The following is an 18,485-nucleotide window of genomic DNA, read 5'->3' on the forward strand; positions in this document are numbered from 1 at the left end:
AGCCTCTCGCTCGCCTTCTCTGAGATGAGACCTTTCAATTTGATACTCACTCGTGCTCGCTCTTTTTGAATTTTCTTCTCTTTTTCTTCTGGTTATTTTCTTTCCCGTTTTCTCGAGCTTTCCCACCAGCCAAACAACAGAGACAATCCTCTTCGGCTTCTTCTGCAGAGCCAAATGGCGTCAGAAGCAGCCTCCGCAGAAGAAGACAAAACTTGGGAGGAGGTCCTCCGGAGGATGCTACCAGCTGGTGCACCCCTACCTGACGAAGAGCATCTCGATTATTCAATTGCGGTGGAATACGAGGGCCCTCCTGTTCCTTATGAGGTTCCCAGGGTTGATCCGTTGGATATTGCGTCGGCTCCGTCTCGTGCTGATTCTGTGGCTTCGGTTTCCGACAGCACTTCGATTCCGGTGGCCATGCCGATAAATCCCCGGTTCTCCAGGTTTAGTCGCTTCAGGAACGGTACTTCTAGTAAAGAGTCGCGTAGTCCGGTGGATAGTCAAAGGTCATCTTCGGTTTCGGGAACACAATTGGATTTGCGGAACGGTGAGGGTGAGGATAATTCGGATTCCGGAGGTGGAATTACCGAGGATGCGGTTAGTTCTGTGTCGTCTCCACGAGCTCCGAATTCAGCTCCTCAAGCTGATGGGCTGATTGAAGTGAAGCGCCCTACTATTGTGACATTTAACACGCCCAAGGATTCGGAGAACGAAGAGGATGATGGGTGTTCGTCGCCACGTTCCGTGGCTACGGAGCCAGTGGGATCCCCGGTTGCGGCTCGAAATTCGCAGGTCGGGCCGAAAAAGAAATGGATTTGCAGCAGATGTGGAAAAGGGAATCGGCTGAAGGAAAAGGAAGCGTGTTTGGTGTGTGATAAAAGGTATTGTAGTAATTGTGTGCTTAAGGCAATGGGGTCGATGCCAGAGGGTCGTAAGTGCGTGAGCTGCATTGGGCAGCCTATAGACGAGTCAAAGAGGTCGAGTTTGGGTAAGTGCTCGAGGATGTTGTCGAGAGTTTGTAGTCCATTGGAGATTAAGCAGATAATGAAGGCGGAAAGGGAATGCGCGGCCAATCAACTTCGACCTGAGCAGCTTATCGTTAATGGAAGGCAGTTGAGGCAAGAAGAATTGGCGGAGATTTTGGGTTGTCCGATGCCTCCTCATAAGCTAAAGCCTGGGAGGTATTGGTATGATAAGGATTCCGGACTTTGGGGGAAGGTGAAATTTTCGGTTTGAAGATACAAGCATTTCTTTGGAAGTATCTTTTGTTTTTTTCTGGTCATATAGAAGTTTGTTTTTGTTGTTTTCGTTTTTGTATTTACTTGAAAGTAATGAATTTCAGGAGGGAGAGAAGCCGGATAAGATAATAAGTTCAAAGCTAAATATTGGAGGTAAGCTCCAGATGGATGCTAGCAACGGAAATACTGGAGTTTTTATGAATGGTCGTGAAATAACAAAAATTGAGCTTAGGATGTTGAAGGTAAATTGTGTTTCTCCATGCATCTGCTTGTACTCAGCTCTAAACATACAGTAAAACGCATAAATACAACATACAGTATGATACTGAATTTAGTAACTTGTTAGTGTATGTGTTATTTATTGGTGTTCAGATATGATCTACGGCATCATGCAAATGAACAAAAACCCAAGCTTCCTAAGAGCTTAAGCCTCCAATAGTGCTTTTTACCACCACTTATAGGCTGTACATTGTCAGAATTTGATGAGAAGATATTAAATAAGATGCTACATTTGCGAGTAAATGCATCTTCATTCAAAATGATGATGTGTATTTATCTGTATCAAATCAAAATTTGGATTGTTGACATTTCTACAGAACATGTATCTAAGGTCTCTACTCTTCGCAGTAGGTAGTTGACAGTTATTTAGTGCTCTTCTATTTTAAATGTTTGTTTCCTTTCCTTTCCTTTTTGTATCTAGCTTCAATACTCTTTTTCTTTCAAAAATATAGTGTTTGGTTGCATTGCAATATCACAGAAAGTCTGTCTTGAAAGAAACACGATAAGAACTTTTACACTGATAATATGTGTGCAAATAGATGAGGTATTAAACACAAAGCCTTGAAATATTGTCTGGCCTTTTTTGTCAGGATATCATATTGTTCAGATTTGATACCATTCAAGCTCTGAGATGTGGCATATTTGCTCATCTAACTATAATTAGCTCTCTTTCTTTTCTTTTCTTTTTTCAGTAAGTGGGTTGGTAAATTATTAATTTTATTATTATCTATTTGTTTGTACCTGATCTGGCTATCATTTCAGATGGCAAATGTACAGTGTCCTCGAGACACTCATTTCTGGGTTTATGATGATGGTTCTTATGAGGAAGAAGGTCAAAATAATATTAAGGGGAACATCTGGGGAAAGGTTCTTTCTTATCTGAATATGATAATCACCTGTTCTTTTGTTTAATTGTAATCTTAGGTATTGGTCTTATGGTAGTGGCTTCTTTTATGGTAGGCAGGCATCTACTCGTTTCCTTTCTTCATTATTCTCATTGCCGGTACCGCCAAATAATTTTCATGGGTTGAATGAGAATCCAACTAACTATTCAACAAGGTCTGTGCCTGAGTATTTGGATCAAGGAAGAGTCCAGAAACTTTTGTTGTTTGGCATGGAAGGATCAGGAACATCCACTCTCTTTAAGCAGGCATGTCTGGCTGTTTTTGGCTTTTTTGTGTTGTATTCTTGCTTGCATCCTGGTGCGTCCTTTTGTATTAACTTTATTCTGTTGGTCTAGGCTTTTCTCGCATTTTTTATTGGCCCTTTGAACGTAGGCCTTTAGTAGCAATTATATTTAGCAGTGGTTGACAATAATATGTTAGATTCATAATGTTTTTAAGGATTATGATATTTGTATTGCTTTATTATCAACTCTTGAACATTTCTGTACATATGTTTCTCAACAAAATATATGCACGTGCATATGTGTGTGTGTGTCAGTGATTTGGTTTTGTACGCATGATATGTGTGCATGAATCATGTACTGATGTCCCAATGGATTTATAGATAGATTTGTGTCTGAATTTGTACATACGTGATGCTTGCAGAAATTTGAAAGGATTGATGTTTGCATAGAATTATGACTCACAAATTAGATGAAAACAGGCTGCCGAAAGTTGCAAACAATTTCAAACAACATTCCAGACATGCTTGCACCATCACGAGTTCATTTTTTGTGTCTTGCAATGAGTTCCCTTTGGCCTTTTGATATATGTTCTTTATTTCTTTGCTAGTGTAATCATATAATGTTGTCTCGTTTTAATTTTTCTATGATCTTATTATGAGAATATTTCTCCGATCCATGGCACAGGCCAAGTTTTTATATGGCAGTGGCTTTGGTCAAGAAGAGCTGCAAAACATCAAGCACATGATACAAAGTAATATGTACAAGTATCTCAGCATTCTGCTTGAAGGACAAGAACAATTCGAAGAGGAGGCTTTGGCAGAAAAAGAATCTACTTTAGATGTTGAGGGTTCTGGGCCAGGTTGTATTTTATTCTTCTTGCCTTCCTTCCCTCTGTTCATCTGCTACTTCGCTCTAATAAAACTACTATATTTTGATGGATGCTGTTTTCCTTGGTTCTTCTTGTCTTATGCATAACTTTGTCTTGACAAGAAAAAACAAGTATTTATGGAAGCACTCACATGTCAGAACAGCTTATTCCCCGGTCTGTTGATTCAGTTACCTCAAATATGTTAATAGCTGGTCTTCTGTTACGCCCATTGAAAAACACAGGGAAAAGAAATTAAAAACTTTTACTGTGCTGAGTCAAGTTTGTTGCAGATCTGGATTAAAGTAAACCGTACTAGATTTGATGCGCAATGGAAGCAAAGCTATCTGTAAAACAATATTTTCTGTGTATTTATTTGCATGTAAAAAGATAGTGCACCCTGGACTTCAAGAAAAAAAATTCATATCATAATACATTTGGTGGGATTGTAGGAAGACATTTCAGTATAGAATTGGGCATGACTGTTTTAAATGGTGAAGAGTGAGAGAGTACATGATATAGAGTGAACTTCCTTGGATGACTGGGTTAATTACGCAGATACGTCTGCAGTTAGTAGCTACAATCATAATGTCTTATGTTGCTAACTTTCGACCTCCTTAGTTCTCTGTTATGGGCTCTTGACTAAGCTTGACCTGAGGCTAGAAAAGTTACTCCCTATGAATTGATTTTTTGTATAATGTTCGATCGGGGGCTAATTCAATGCAAAATCTTATGTTTATAAATGGAGGCATGTTGAGGTATATTCTTTAAAATGATTCACAAGAGAAAGAGGTTGGCAATAACTGAACATTAAATTCTTGGGAATTGAGGCCCTAACACTGTCAACAACTAGTTGGTTGGATCGAGTAAAACGGATTTGATACCCCTTAAGCAAGATTAAGGGTTTGAATCTTGTGAATGAAAAAAATTACGTTGGAAGAGACACTCTTTAGTTGAACCTAACAATCCTCAAATCAAGATTAGTCAGGAGTAGCAAACATCTGATATACCCAAAAATGTTTAAATCATCAAGTGAATGTTCACAAAATTTTGTATTATAGTCTCTAACAAGTTTCAGTTACCACTGTCAAATATATTCATCAATGATCAATTGCTCAATTTCTGTAGTTGAGCATGAGTTAGCAGTTCATTTGACTAAAACAGGCAGCAATTCTGATAGTCAGGTATATGCTTAAGAAAGCATGTTAGGCTTACCTTGTTGAAGCATCATTAGTATCACTTGATACAAGATTTTTATATATACATCATTTGTATGTTAGGCTTACCTTGTTGAAGCTTCATTAGTATCATTTGATTGAAGATTGTTATCTTTTGCAGTTCATCATTTATTATGCCCTAATTGATTTGTCCATGTATGATTTGTCTTAGATTATTTTCAAATTGGAATAATTAAAGAACACTTATTGATTATGGTGGGGGGAAAAAGAGGGCATAGAGGTTTTCTATTTGGCTCTTTATGTTGGTGAAAAATGTTAATTTTGGAATAGAACTTTTTTCTCTGTCAGTGTTGTTGTATATAAGACCATTAAATTTCTTCATTTGTTTAGCCCAGAATTTATTTGTTCTCTTAACAAGACGACTTGTCCGTTGTGAATTATTTGCAACAAGGAAAAACAATCATGTTATGATGTATCAGTGCTCATGGGCCATTTGGCTTTTTAAGCCACGTGGGTTCTAATTGACAATCTTTAATGCTTCTGGTACTTCCTTGATTTCTTTTGAATTTTGTGGATAAGTCAAAACATCTTTTCTTAATGTTCGTGATAAAATTATGAGCAAACCTTATGGTGGTTTAGTGTTATTACTTCAGCAGAGACAGTAGCTGTTGAAAATAAGAGGTGCATTTACTCAATCAACCCGAGATTTAAGCATTTCTCTGACTGGTTGTTGGATATCATGGCAACTGGGGATTTGGAAGCTTTCTTCCCTGCTGCTACACGTGAATATGCTCCTATGGTAGATGAGGTCTGGAGAGACTCTGCAATTCAGGAGACATACAAGAGAAGAGAGGAATTGCATAACCTTCCTGATGTAGCTAAGTATTTCTTGGATCGGGTATGCCTTCAATAAATCGTTATCTATCTTGTTCTAATGCATTCATTAATTATTGTTCTCTCTTTCTACCAACAGATTGTTGCTCTCTCATTTTTTTTCTATTTTATTAACGAAGATACCAAATAAATTGACGTCACTTTCCAAAGTTAACATATTAGGAAAGTAGTAATAAATTATCATCACACTAAAATGTTCTCTTTTTAATTTTAACTTTTTTCCTTTCTGGATTAAATGATTAATGCCATGCAACTAGTTCAGAGTTTTTCTGAATTATTGTTTCATCTCATTTATTTTTTTAAGAAGTGGATGACAGCTGATATGAAAAACGGATGTAAGTAAATTGAGAATGTAGTTCTGAGATTTTAGGTTTCATGGTAAAGAACTTCAAGGGCTGATGGGTTATATTGCAGCATTCCAGAAGTAACGAAAGAGTTTTTCAATTCCTATAGGCTCATGGTGATTGGCCAATTAGAATCACCTGTCTGATGGGTTGTTCATTTGTTTAGCATATAATAAGGTGATGAGGTGATTGCTTACAAGGAGGCAATGCAATTGGGCAGTTTTTAAGTGCGTAATATTATATACAAATAAACTATATTGCTACGCTCTCAATAAGCTTTAACTTGAGCTTTTAAAGCAGGCTTTGCTATCAAATAATAGATGTTAAATTGAGTCACGTAACACAGCTTTTGTCATGTCCACACCTAACCTAGTGTATTCTCATTACATTCGAACATGGGAAACATTGTCTCTGAAGTTGTAGTCTTGCTTCCAATGGTACGAGTGCTTTTTTATGTATTAAATGCATGGGTACGTTAATATCAGACTCATTAAATATTTACTGTTTGTCATTTGACAATTTTTGTAAGACATGATGGTGCATGTCTAATAAACATACCACTGGTACATATCATAATTTTTGTGGCGTATACTAACTTTATGGACTCAAGTTTGAGAACTATATTATCTTTAAAAGCATGCCGTAAGGCTTTGTAAATGTTAAATTCATAATCTTGATAAATCCTAAATCTGGTAAATCCAAATTTTGGCCTGACAACATGAAAGTTGACCTTCTTTTTTAAAATCAGATAATTATGTTATTAACTTCGTTTGATTGGAGTTGAGTGAGATTTACCCCCAATATAATCTGTCTCTTCTGGTCTTATTTGCATTTGTTGACCAATATATCTCATGACATGCATTGAATCTAGTTAATTTTTTAAAACATGCTTACATTTTAGTTTATAAGGCACTATTTAGAGATATCTATGATTCCCCATATGAGATATTTCGCGGATAACGAAGAGTATTTAATATTGTTCAACTTAAAATACCCTTAATTGTTAATGATTGAGATTAGACATTAAGAAGGCCAATTATAACTAATGAAAGGTAAATTTGGAAATAATGCAATTTTTTGGGACACCAAGGAACATAAATAATTTTTCTTGATGAGTTGAGTTAGTTAAAAGTGCCTTGTAAGTAAACCCAGGCGGGTACTATCTGTATGACTAATCGTGTCTGAAGTTACCTTTTGACTGGTATCCCAAATGAATGTATTGGGATCTTGATGACATATGCGGTCTCATGTAATATTTTCCTGTTTGTTTTTCGTCTTGTAATTGACATTTTTCTCAAGCTCTTTGCTAGCCTTTATTATATATTAAAAAAAATCATATATGACGTTGATCCTGCGCAGGCAATAGAAATATCGGAATGAGTATGAACCTTCTGATAGGGATATATTATATGCTGAAGGAGTCACTCAAGCAACGGCCTTGCCTTCATGGAATTCTCTTTTGATGATAGAAGTCCATGTCTGAACATACAGTGAAAACTTAAATTGTCCTCCCTTCACCAGGTTAAAATTGTTTTCTCCATCTTCCATCCCTGCATAGTGCACAAGCCTTTTCATTTATTAAGCTAGAGCTTTTGAGAACTCATTTTGTGATGTCTCATATTATTCTTCGGCTCAGGTATCAACTGATTCGAGTTCCTTCAAAGGGCCTACGAGATGGTTGCAAATGGCTGGATATGTTCGAAGATGTGCGGGCAGTGATATTCTGTGTTGCACTGAGTGATTATGACCAAATGTGGACCACAGTTCTGGCCATCTTTGCAACAAAATGCTGGCAAGCCGAGATCTTTTCGAGAGTCTGGTGAGGAATCCTTGTTTTAAAGATACCCCTTTCGTGCTTCTGCTCAATAAGTATGATGTCTTAGAGGAAAAGATAAACAAGTTCCTTTATCAACATGTGAGTGGTTTCAAGACTTCTGTCCTGTAAGACCCCATCACAATAATCATGCCCTGGCACACCAAGCATTTTACTACTACGTGGCGGTGAGATTCAAGGAGCTATATTCAGCCATAACTGGCCAGAATTTGTTCGTGTGGCATACGCGAGCTTGGGAGCATGCCTCAGTGATGAAGCCCTCAAATATGTAAGAGAGGTCGTCAAATGGAATGAACAGAAGGATGACGACATATTCGAAATCAATGCGGACGAATCATTTTTCAGTACGGAAGTGAGTTCATCTCCGCTCATGAGACAAGAATGAGTTTGCTAGGTAGTTAGCTCTTATAGACAAACGATCTGAAAGATCAAATTATGGCAGAGAATCTCACAGCTCCGGAGGATTTGACAAGAGCATTGCATTTTGGTAAGGGTAAGGGAGGTCATTTTGACTGGGCTATGTCAAATATATGTTTTGGTTTGATCTTCAAGGATCTTCCTGAGATGGGGTGGTTCAGAATGATTGTTTTTCCCCATCATCAATAAGATGATCTGCTGGGGAGGGTTTTGGTTTGGGGTTGATTTGTTGTCTGTACAGCACATACGTTGGTGATATTGTTCCGGCTTAAAATTGGGGGGGGGGGGGTTTGGTGGGCAAGGAAGCTGTAATTTTTTCCTTGGTTCCGTACAGCGGCGTTAGTTTTCCTTGCTAATGAAGGCGATGATTCTGTGTAACCATTATGATAATACTAATATCAGTGGGGGTCCTAAAATGAATTTAACAAACCAACAGTTAATCTTACTGTGTGTGTCTGCGAGCTCCTACATGCCCATCTCTTCAATTTTTTTACCTCTAACATTCGCCTTTTGAAGTTTTAACAAAATGCTCTTCGAATGTTATTTTTGGTGAGAGATCTGAAATAATACTACCTCCGGTCCTTAATATAAGGTCCTGTTTGACTTTTATTTTAGTCTTAAATATAAGACCCTAATCTATTTATCTATTATATTTAATATTTTTAAAGATAATACTTCATATGCCAATGTAGTTGATTAGTAAGGATATTTTAAAAAAAGATAATACTATTTATTACAAATAACTAACTTAACTTTTTCCTTAATCTTCTCAATTAATCAATTGGATTTTATAATTAGGACCGGAAGTAGCGTTAGACACGTAATGTAAGCTTTTAATCTTTTCACTCGAACTTTTGTGGGTTTTCTTTGATTCGACTGTGAACTTGTATTACTGTGAAAGTTGTCGCATGTCATACTTGGTGCCCACAATGGATGACCGGATATTCCCCTCCCCCCCCACAAAAGGTTTTTGCAAACACTGATGGAGATAGATCTTCATCTGAAGGATAGACTTGTTATAAACTAAACAAAGGGATCTGGTGTACAATTTAGGTATTGTAACTATGACTTGTAAATATAGATAGATAGGAACACATTAGAAATTTTAAAAGAAATATCGAGGTATTAATCAATTTCTCTCTTATCATTAGAAAAAATAGAGTGTGGCATAATATATATTAAGTTTCTATTCAAATATATTTATACAGTCGAAATTATATTATTTGAGTCATGAACAGCTTTGTTCCTTCACACTAACCCCAACTCGCCTGCACTGCAAAAGCAAAGAAAAATACAGATATAATTATTGTAAAGGTCAAATTTTCTGCAATTGATGTGTGGCGTCAATGTGGTATGCATTGGTTATTATTTAACGCAATAAAATTAGATGAATTCAAGCTAGCTTGAGTCTAATGTAAAAGATGGAAGACACTCAACAATTATCAATTGTGGAGTTTTATTTAAGGAATTGACGCAAGTCATGACTTATGAGGAGGCAGCCACTTGTGTAAAATACTTTTTTTCTTTCATACAGCACTAAACTAAACCTTTTGGTCAGTAACCCAGCATCCCCCTAAACCCCAACTCGCCTACACTGGAAAGCCCATGTTGTGCAGGCTTCAAAATCTCCAACTTTGACAAAATTTCTTGAAATAAAAATATTCTTACGCAAGTTAATATAAAATTTTTATGTAATTATTTCATATATTCTAAAATAACTTTCAAAAATTCAATCCAAATATTCTTAGCATTTTGAAATTGGTTTGCCTTTCTCTTTAGATTTTTTTTTTTGACCAGCTTCTCTTTAGATGGTTGCTCCTCTCTAAGCCATAATTTAATACAAGTCCTGTTTCATTACGCTATTAATAAGAAGAATAACCCTTTCAAAGAGAAAAAAAAGCGAAAACATCGTAGCTACACTCTCTATGATATTACTATCACCTACCTGGCAGTCATAGGGAAGCCACCACTCTTTGAATTTTGAAGTAATTCCTCAAAAGCAAGACGTATAAATGATAAATTTACACAAAACGGAATGATTATGAAGAGATTAGATCCCACAAATCGAAGTTATTTTTTCTCATGTTTTTAATCTCGTTCTAACTTCATTAACAATATTTGAGAAAATAAATATTTTGATACCTGTATTTTTAAATTAATTGTAACTCAATCCTTAAATTTTAATTCATTGCAATTCAATCTCTATGATTTTGACTTAATTATAACTTGATTATTAAATTTTGACTTATTGCAATTCAGTCTCTATAATAAATCATTTTAATTTTAGTCCCCATATTTGAGAAAAATAAAATTATACTTCCTCCGTCCTTAATTTAAAAACTAGATAACTAATTTACGAATATTAAAAATATTTATTTATTTATATAAAAGATGTATTATTTTATCTAAAATACTCTTATTATGTATTAGAAGTATTCTCTCATGGAATATTAACATATGCCATCACCACAGGGGCCGCTTTGAAAACAAATGAAGAAATATGAGAGACAAGATAGATTGTAATATTATATTTAGATCCAACTGAATCTTAAACTAGTTTTTATATTAAAGACGAATGTAATTAAAGGATTAAACTATAATGATTGAGTTTATTAAGTCAATACTCAGGGATTAAGTTATAATAATTGAGTTAAAGTTTAAGTATTGAGCTCATCAAATAAAGTTTAAGAATTGAGTTATAACTAAGTTAAGATTGTAGGGACAAAAAGATTAATTTTTCATAAAATATTAGTATTTCATAAAATATCTTTCACACAGAGTAGGAAAAACATGTCAAGCTATAGAACTTGGAAGAGATTCATCTTAGCATGAAAATAGGCCGTGTTGAGCAGCTAGGAGGGGAAAGACGAGGCATTAGGATCCAATGAAAATCTATGTAAGAGACATTGACCAATTAGTACCGTTGATGGAGCTTCCTTCATTCAAGGACACTGATTGAACAAATTCAGTGCTTTCATTGCATTGACCCCATCAGTTCAACTCCGCTTCATGACCACTTTCATAACCCTAATTCAATTCTTTCATCTTACAGTTCCTAGCTATCTACTCCTTTAAAATTTTATACAACAGCCAGTATAGATTACATGACATTGTTGTACTCTATTAATTAATTATTTTTTTTTATCTTCTTCAAATAATTTCTATTATTTTCAGACTTAAAGTAGCTATACACATTCTTCCTACTTTCGCACTTGTATGATAATTTTTTTATTGTGTTCATGGCATGTTTTCTGTTCCAACTACTTCCACACTAGAATACAAAACAACGTCCCAAAATTAATAAAATACCATACAAAGTAATAGTATTGTGAGTTTATCTTTCTTTATAATTTATATGCATAGAACCAAAATTTATATATAAGGCAGAGCATTGGTACTTTAGGCAAAAATTCAAACTTCACAGGATCCCAATATTTAATCATCAAAACAGTGGTTGCCAAGATCTTGTTCCATGAACACAGAAAAACAGCATTTGAATGAAAATTTTTATTTTGTTTACATACAAAAAAAAAAAAAAATCTTGTCTTTCAAGTTATTGAATCCATTCTCAAAATGAAGATTTCTAGCCCCCCCCCTTTTTTTTTGAAAAACAAAGGTGAACAGAAGACTGGGGCAAAACAAGTCATGCTACCTTGCCGTACAAGCAAGAAGAAAAATCTTTCATTGATTTTTTTTAAATTGACTGTGACGGCTTACGACTTATCACAACTATAACTAAGTATATGAAGATGTCAAAAATTGAGTGGAAAAAAAAAAACCTCTGATCCATTCTTATGAACACTTGCTTATGTTTGGGTCAAACCCTACAGCCCGTAAATTCATTTAACAAATCTTGTGTTTGTTTGTTAATTAAATTAATATATCCTTTTCATATTAAAATTCACTAATTTTTGTTACTTTTTGCTTAATCTTATGATCTCAAATTCGTATTTTATGGTATAACCAAATTCAAATCATAAGATCAATTCCTATTTTATAAGTTTTCTTTTAGTGAGATATTACAACAACTTATGATAATAATCATCGGCTATATAGATCGCAAAATATTATTTTACTTTGTTACCAATAAAATTTGTAAATAAATTATTAATTAAAATATCACATACAATAACTTCATTTAGCATTCATATTTGGTTTTATGTATTAATAGTGAGATACTATTATTAGTTGAATTTTGTTTATTTATTTATTTGATAATATGATTTGTCTTCCTTCCTTCCTTCCTCAGTAGTTCCTTCCTCGAGTAGCTTACGCGTTATAATTTATTATTATAAATCTTTAATCAATTACAAGTCTTTGTTTTTTTTTCTTTTTGGAAAAGAATTACAAAGTCTATTTTAATTACGCGTTTATATTTTCTACGTCGCATAACAAACAGTTTCTGATCACTAGTTTATATGTTAAGACATTTTTTTGACCAAAATATGTTAAGACATTTCAAATTTTCTTCTTCTTTTATTTTTTCTTTGGTCTGAGTCTATATCTTTTGAAAGATAGATTCATGTTACGTAAACAAATATTTCATTCATATCCTTCGAATCCCAGTTATATAAATATCTAACATGCACAAATTAATTATGAATTTCTTGTAGGCTTCTTGTATGATATAATTATAATTATGCATCTGTATTTAAAAATTTGTTTTATATGTATTTAACTAATTGTAAAGATAATATAAGAAATTTAACTATTCTCTATTTTTTCCTTAAACTCTCAAGAAAACTAAAATATATACCGCGTTAATCATTTTAGTCCTATTTTATTTATTGCCGCATTTATAATCTATTCAATTTCTTTGTAAATTCTCAAAGATATATATTTTGTTTTCAGAAAAGAAGTACGAAGAAGTCAAATAAAATAAATTGTCCATGTTTTAAAAGAAAGCAACATGTTGAATTTAAAAACATTTAAGATCTCTTAAAGACTTTTTAAGTAATTAAAAAATTGTCGTCAATAGGCAAATATTTAATCTTTGAAAATATTCCCAAATGTCCATGGCTTTATAAGCTGGAACATGGCCAAGTGACTTCATCATGTGACAATGATTCCAACCACTCAATTTCTCATTTAGCTGCATTATATTATTTCAAACTTTTTTTCTTAAAAAAATCTGTTTCTACGAATATCTAGAACCTTAAAATTTCCTTACGCCGTACAAGAATACAACTATTTATTAATTTAATAAAATAAATTCAACACGAGATTTCTCAAACAAATAATTATAAATAATAACCCGTAATTGAAGTTACCCTGCCAAGTCCCTCCATTCCAGATAGGTAATGCAAAGCAAAAATTAAAAAAAAATCATTAATTTAGTTTTAAAAAAACCATTATTTCATAACACCAATTTAATCTTGTCTTTTTTTGGGGGGGGAGTGGCGGTCGGGATATTCAATAGATAAATTAATTTAAAATTCATTGACTATCTCAAAAAAAAAATGAAACTTCATGAATTATTATTATAATACAGAAATACAGAGTATGTACATGTGTGCACATAAATATGAATAAATTAATGATTTATTATCAATATAGATGTTGATCCCAAAATCCAAGTAGAAGGCTAGAAGCATGTAAATGATTTATTCTCATTTGTATACCACAATACTCAAAACTGATTTTAAAATACTAAAAATAAGGTATGATATAAGAAAATTAAAATTAATGATTGATTAGCTTCCAATTCTTTTAATCTAATTTATTTTAAACTCATTTATTTTAGTTTGTTTATTATTTTTAATTAAAGTTATTTATAGTCATAAACATATAGTATTCCAAAACGTAGTTGAAATGATATCTCTGAAGTAATGAAACTCGCGCAGCTATTATAATTGACATTTTGGACTTATTTGTGTGTCACTTTCTCTCAAATATCATCATCTTGCTTTATTTTTTCAAATTTTATTGCATATAGCAAAATGGTATAAATCAAGCAAAACAATATTGTTGCGAGACCAATAAAATTTAAACAAAAAAAACTATTTACAAGTCTTAGATTAAAAAAAAAAACAAATAAGTCTTCTAAATTTCATTTAATATTAATAGGTTCTAAGAATTTATTATTTATAAAGCCAAATTTTCATACTTACAAGTTTAATGGCTTCATTTATTAGTCAAATTTAACAATTTATGCTTATAAATTAAAATTTTATAATTTACAAATTGAACTCATAATTTGTACATATTCAATTTCTTACCTGAAATTTAAAAACTAATAGTAATAGTAATTATTTAATTCTCTTACCTCAAAACCTATACTTAATTTTCCCTAAAATTTATACAGCCATATATATCATCAGTGGTTAATTCTTCCAAGAACTTTAGATCATATCATGCTAACTTATTTATTGTGAGATGTCAAATTTTTGTCTTTTAATGATCCAAATGTGAAATTAAAATCAGAGATTCCACGATGATCAATTTGGCGGCAAAAGAATTATTTATTCAGAAAATATAATTGAAGAAAAGAGTGATTCCAGACTTCCAGTCGAAACGGGAAAACGCGTGTGAGCTGATTCAACACGCGCCTACGCCTAAAGCCAAGCCGAGCCGCCCATTTCACTCCCCACCTCTGCTTCTTTCACATTACCGCGAGAATCAAAATTATAATATTATAATCATAATTTAAAAATGTTATTTTGTTACTAATGAAAAATCACAAGTTTATTTTTTCTTATAAATTTCATTGTTATTGTTAATGCATATCCTTCTAAATTAAAAAAAAAATATTGTCAGTTTATCACTATCAAATTAAAAGTTCCATTGTGAATATTAGAGCCTTTTGATGGATAATATGTAAATATTTTTGTAACTATTTTCTAACATACGACGCTTGTGCATCCTTCAATCCTCAGTTCATGCAATTTATATTTTTACCGTTGGCCAAAAAAATCATATTTTTACCAAGCATAATTTAATATTTTAAGTTAACGTTTAATAATACTACCTTCGGTCCTAATTATAAGAACTAGTTGACTAATTTGAGGAGATTAAGAAAATAAGTTAATTTAGTTATTTGTAATAAATAGGTGTTGTCTTTCCTAAAATATCCTCGCTAATCAAATGTATTGGTTAGAACTACCATTATTAAAAGAACTATCTTGGAAAAAAAATTTATAAATATGAGAGACAAAATGAATTGGGGTCTTATATTTAAGACGAAAATAAAAATTAAATAAGATCTTATATTAGGATCGGAGGTAGTATTTTATCTTGGTGTACATGTGTATTTTCTCTCTTCACAAGAGTTGTTTTTCTCAATCAAAATGAGTACTACTTGCGGTTCCTAATATAATAACTAGTTGACTAACTTGAGTAGATGCAGAAAATTAATTAAATTAGTTATTTGCAATAAGTAAGTATTGCCTTTTTAAAATATCCTTGCTAATCAAGTATACTGATTAGAACTACTGTTATTACAATGATTACTTTGAAAAAAAAAAAATATGAGAGACAAAATAGATTGGGGTCTTTTATTTAGACCAAAATAAAATTAAATAAACTCTTATATTAAGGATCGTAGGTAGTACTTTGCATTTTATCTCTACACTACATTTGGGCTATTATTTATTGAAAAGAACATAAACATCATTTTATATATAGATATAACACAAAAACAAATATTACTGTAGTATCACTTCTATATAAAATAAAAGCTACGAAAAAATCTCAAGAATAGAAAAAAGAAGACGCATAACACCAACTCTTACACATTATCCAAAGGGCGGAAAAATAACAATTCAAGGATGTAACAACTTCTCCACAACTTACAATTTTAGGGAGGTCTATAATTTTGACCTTATTAAATAAACTTTTCTTCATGACGCTTGTATATATTTATTGCTGTTATTATTCTTTTTTCATGACACTTGTAATTCTAATTATTATTTGTCTTTTAATTATTTGCGACCAGTAACTTTTATAACTCAATGTAATACGTGGCTGAGATTGTAATCTCAAAAAAGTATTCCGCGTTATATTTTTGACCAAACGATCTGCAACAATAACTAAATTTTGTAGGATACCAATGTGATTAAGTTTAATAAAAAGAGCTAATTTTTTATAGAAAGGCAAACCAAAGTTCAAATTTTTACTAAGAAAGTGACTCACATTTAGTGTTAATTAACTAATGCTCTAATTTACATTTATGTTAATCCTAATTAATTTTTTTAAGCATATATATTTTTCTATTGAAAGCAATCTTATATGAGGTATTATTGTCATATACTAAATGTTAGCACTTCTCATAACAAAGATTAAAATTTTGATTTCTTATGTGGTGGGAACTAATTCTTTTCACTAAATCCAACCTCGCAGCCCCGATTGGTTAATCCTAATTAATTAATTAGTTTTGAATGGCAACGTAACAAAAGAGGGAACCAGTTTGATTAGAGTTAGCGTTTCGATATGAGGGCGAAGACTGAAGACTAGAGAGAGAGGGGCGTTGGTTTTACCGGTTCCCTCCTTTTGACGGTTTAGATTTGAAGCTCTCCAAAATCTTGAATGGTCAATATTCAAAACCCCTCCCTCGTGAAAACTCTCTTACTCGTCAATTTGAACGCTTCTTCGAGTCCAATCTTTGAACCCTCTTTGTATGAATGCACTGACTCTCTGCTTTTTTCACCCCTCCCACCTCCCTCTTATATATAAATCCTCCCTCCTTCCTTTCTCTCCCATCATAAAAAGCCTCCATCTTTAAACCTCAAAACAATCACCTGACCTGCCTCGTTTCCTCGATTGTCTTGTCTTCTGTTATCAGCCTCTGCAAATGGTTCTGGGATGGCGAAGAAGAAAGAACGGCCGTCGCAACGACAAACTTCAGCTCGAGGTCGTCGTTCCCAACCACTTCCGGTGCCCGATTTCCCTCGATTTGATGAAAGATCCTGTCACATTGTCCACCGGCGTCACCTACGATCGTGATAACATCGAAAGGTGGTTCCTTGAAGGCAATTTCACTTGCCCCGTTACCAACCAGGTCCTCAGGAGCTTCGATCTCATTCCCAATCACACTCTTCGCATAATGATTCAGGAATGGTGTGTTGAAAATCGACAACATGGGGTCGAGAGAATCCCTACTCCCAGAATTCCCATTTCCCCCGTCCAAGTCGAAGAGCTTCTTCTTCTTGTGAAATCGTCGGCGAGGCGTTTGGATCAGTACGGGTGTCTCAACTTGGTTCAGAAAATGGAGAAATGGGGTGAAGAGAGCGAAAGGAATAAGAAGTGTATAGTTGAGAATGGAGCCACTGCTGCTCTGGCCTCTGCTTTTGACGCGTTCGCGAATGATTCGATTGAGAAGAATCTGAGTGTTTTGGAAGAGATTTTGTCTGCTCTGAATTGGATGTTCCCACTTCAAATGGAAGCCCAGAAATCGTTGGGGTCACAAGCTTCGTTAGGTTGCATGGTGTGGTTTCTGAAACATCAAGATCTGGCAGGGAAAGAGAAGTCCATTGTTGCTCTCAGGGAGCTTCTCTCTTTTGGAAACGAAGACCATTTGAACGTTCTGGCAGAAATTGAAGGAGTCAACGAACTATTGGTGGAATTCATTACAAAAAGACTGAGTCCAACAATCACAAAAGCTTCATTAGCTGTAGTTTTCTATATGGTCTCATCATCCTCTTCCTCAAGCAACAAAATGAAACAGAGATTCATCCAACTGGGTTTGGTCTCTTCTTTACTGGACATTCTCCTGGACTCAGAAAGAAGCCTCTGTGAGAAGGCTTTGGCAATTTTCGATTCACTCTGCTCTTGCGAGGAAGGCAGAGAAAAAGCTTACAATAACGCCTTGACGATCCCTGTGTTGGTGAAGAAGATACTGAGAGTTTCAGCAATGGCTACAGATTCCTCTGTTTCTGCAATATGGAGGCTGTGCAAGAATGGAGCAGAGAAAGAAGAAGAAGAAGAAGAAGGAAAAAGCGTTCCGATTGAAGCACTGCAAGTCGGTGCGTTTCAGAAGCTTTTGTTAGTTTTGCAGATTGGATGTGGCGATGAAACGAAGGTGAAAGCAACTGAGCTTCTCAAACTCCTGAATCGATATGGCTCAGGCGTGGATTGTGTAGACTCAGATTTCAAGAACCTAAAGAGATCACATTAGTTAAGATTGTTAAAATCATTCTTTTTTCAAAATGTGTTTTGATTTACAGGTTTTAATTAGCCTTATTGTGTGTAATTAGTAAAATTTTGTTGCCAAGACATCACAAGTTGACAGGGTAGATATAATTAAGATTGGATTCTTTTTGTAAATATCAATAAGATGATAAGAGTAATAGCAGAATGATTTGTTTCTGTAA

At 33.8% G+C, this 18,485-nt stretch overlaps 1 protein-coding gene and 1 pseudogene across 1 annotated transcript; both read left to right on the forward strand.

Annotated features, from left to right (window-relative positions):
• LOC114747198 (extra-large guanine nucleotide-binding protein 3-like) lies at positions 1–8,623 on the forward strand (annotated as a pseudogene).
• An 8,285-nt stretch (positions 8,624–16,908) lies between these two features.
• On the forward strand, positions 16,909–18,485 carry LOC114747205 (U-box domain-containing protein 21-like). The gene has a single exon (XM_028935500.1). It carries the CDS (start codon positions 16,967–16,969, stop codon positions 18,287–18,289), a length of 1,323 nt encoding a protein of 440 aa, XP_028791333.1. The 5' UTR covers positions 16,909–16,966; the 3' UTR covers positions 18,290–18,485.

Source organism: Neltuma alba, unplaced genomic scaffold (assembly GCF_004799145.2).
Source record: "Neltuma alba isolate B1F8T4 unplaced genomic scaffold, ASM479914v2 tig00000866_pilon, whole genome shotgun sequence".
NCBI lineage: Eukaryota > Viridiplantae > Streptophyta > Magnoliopsida > Fabales > Fabaceae > Neltuma > Neltuma alba.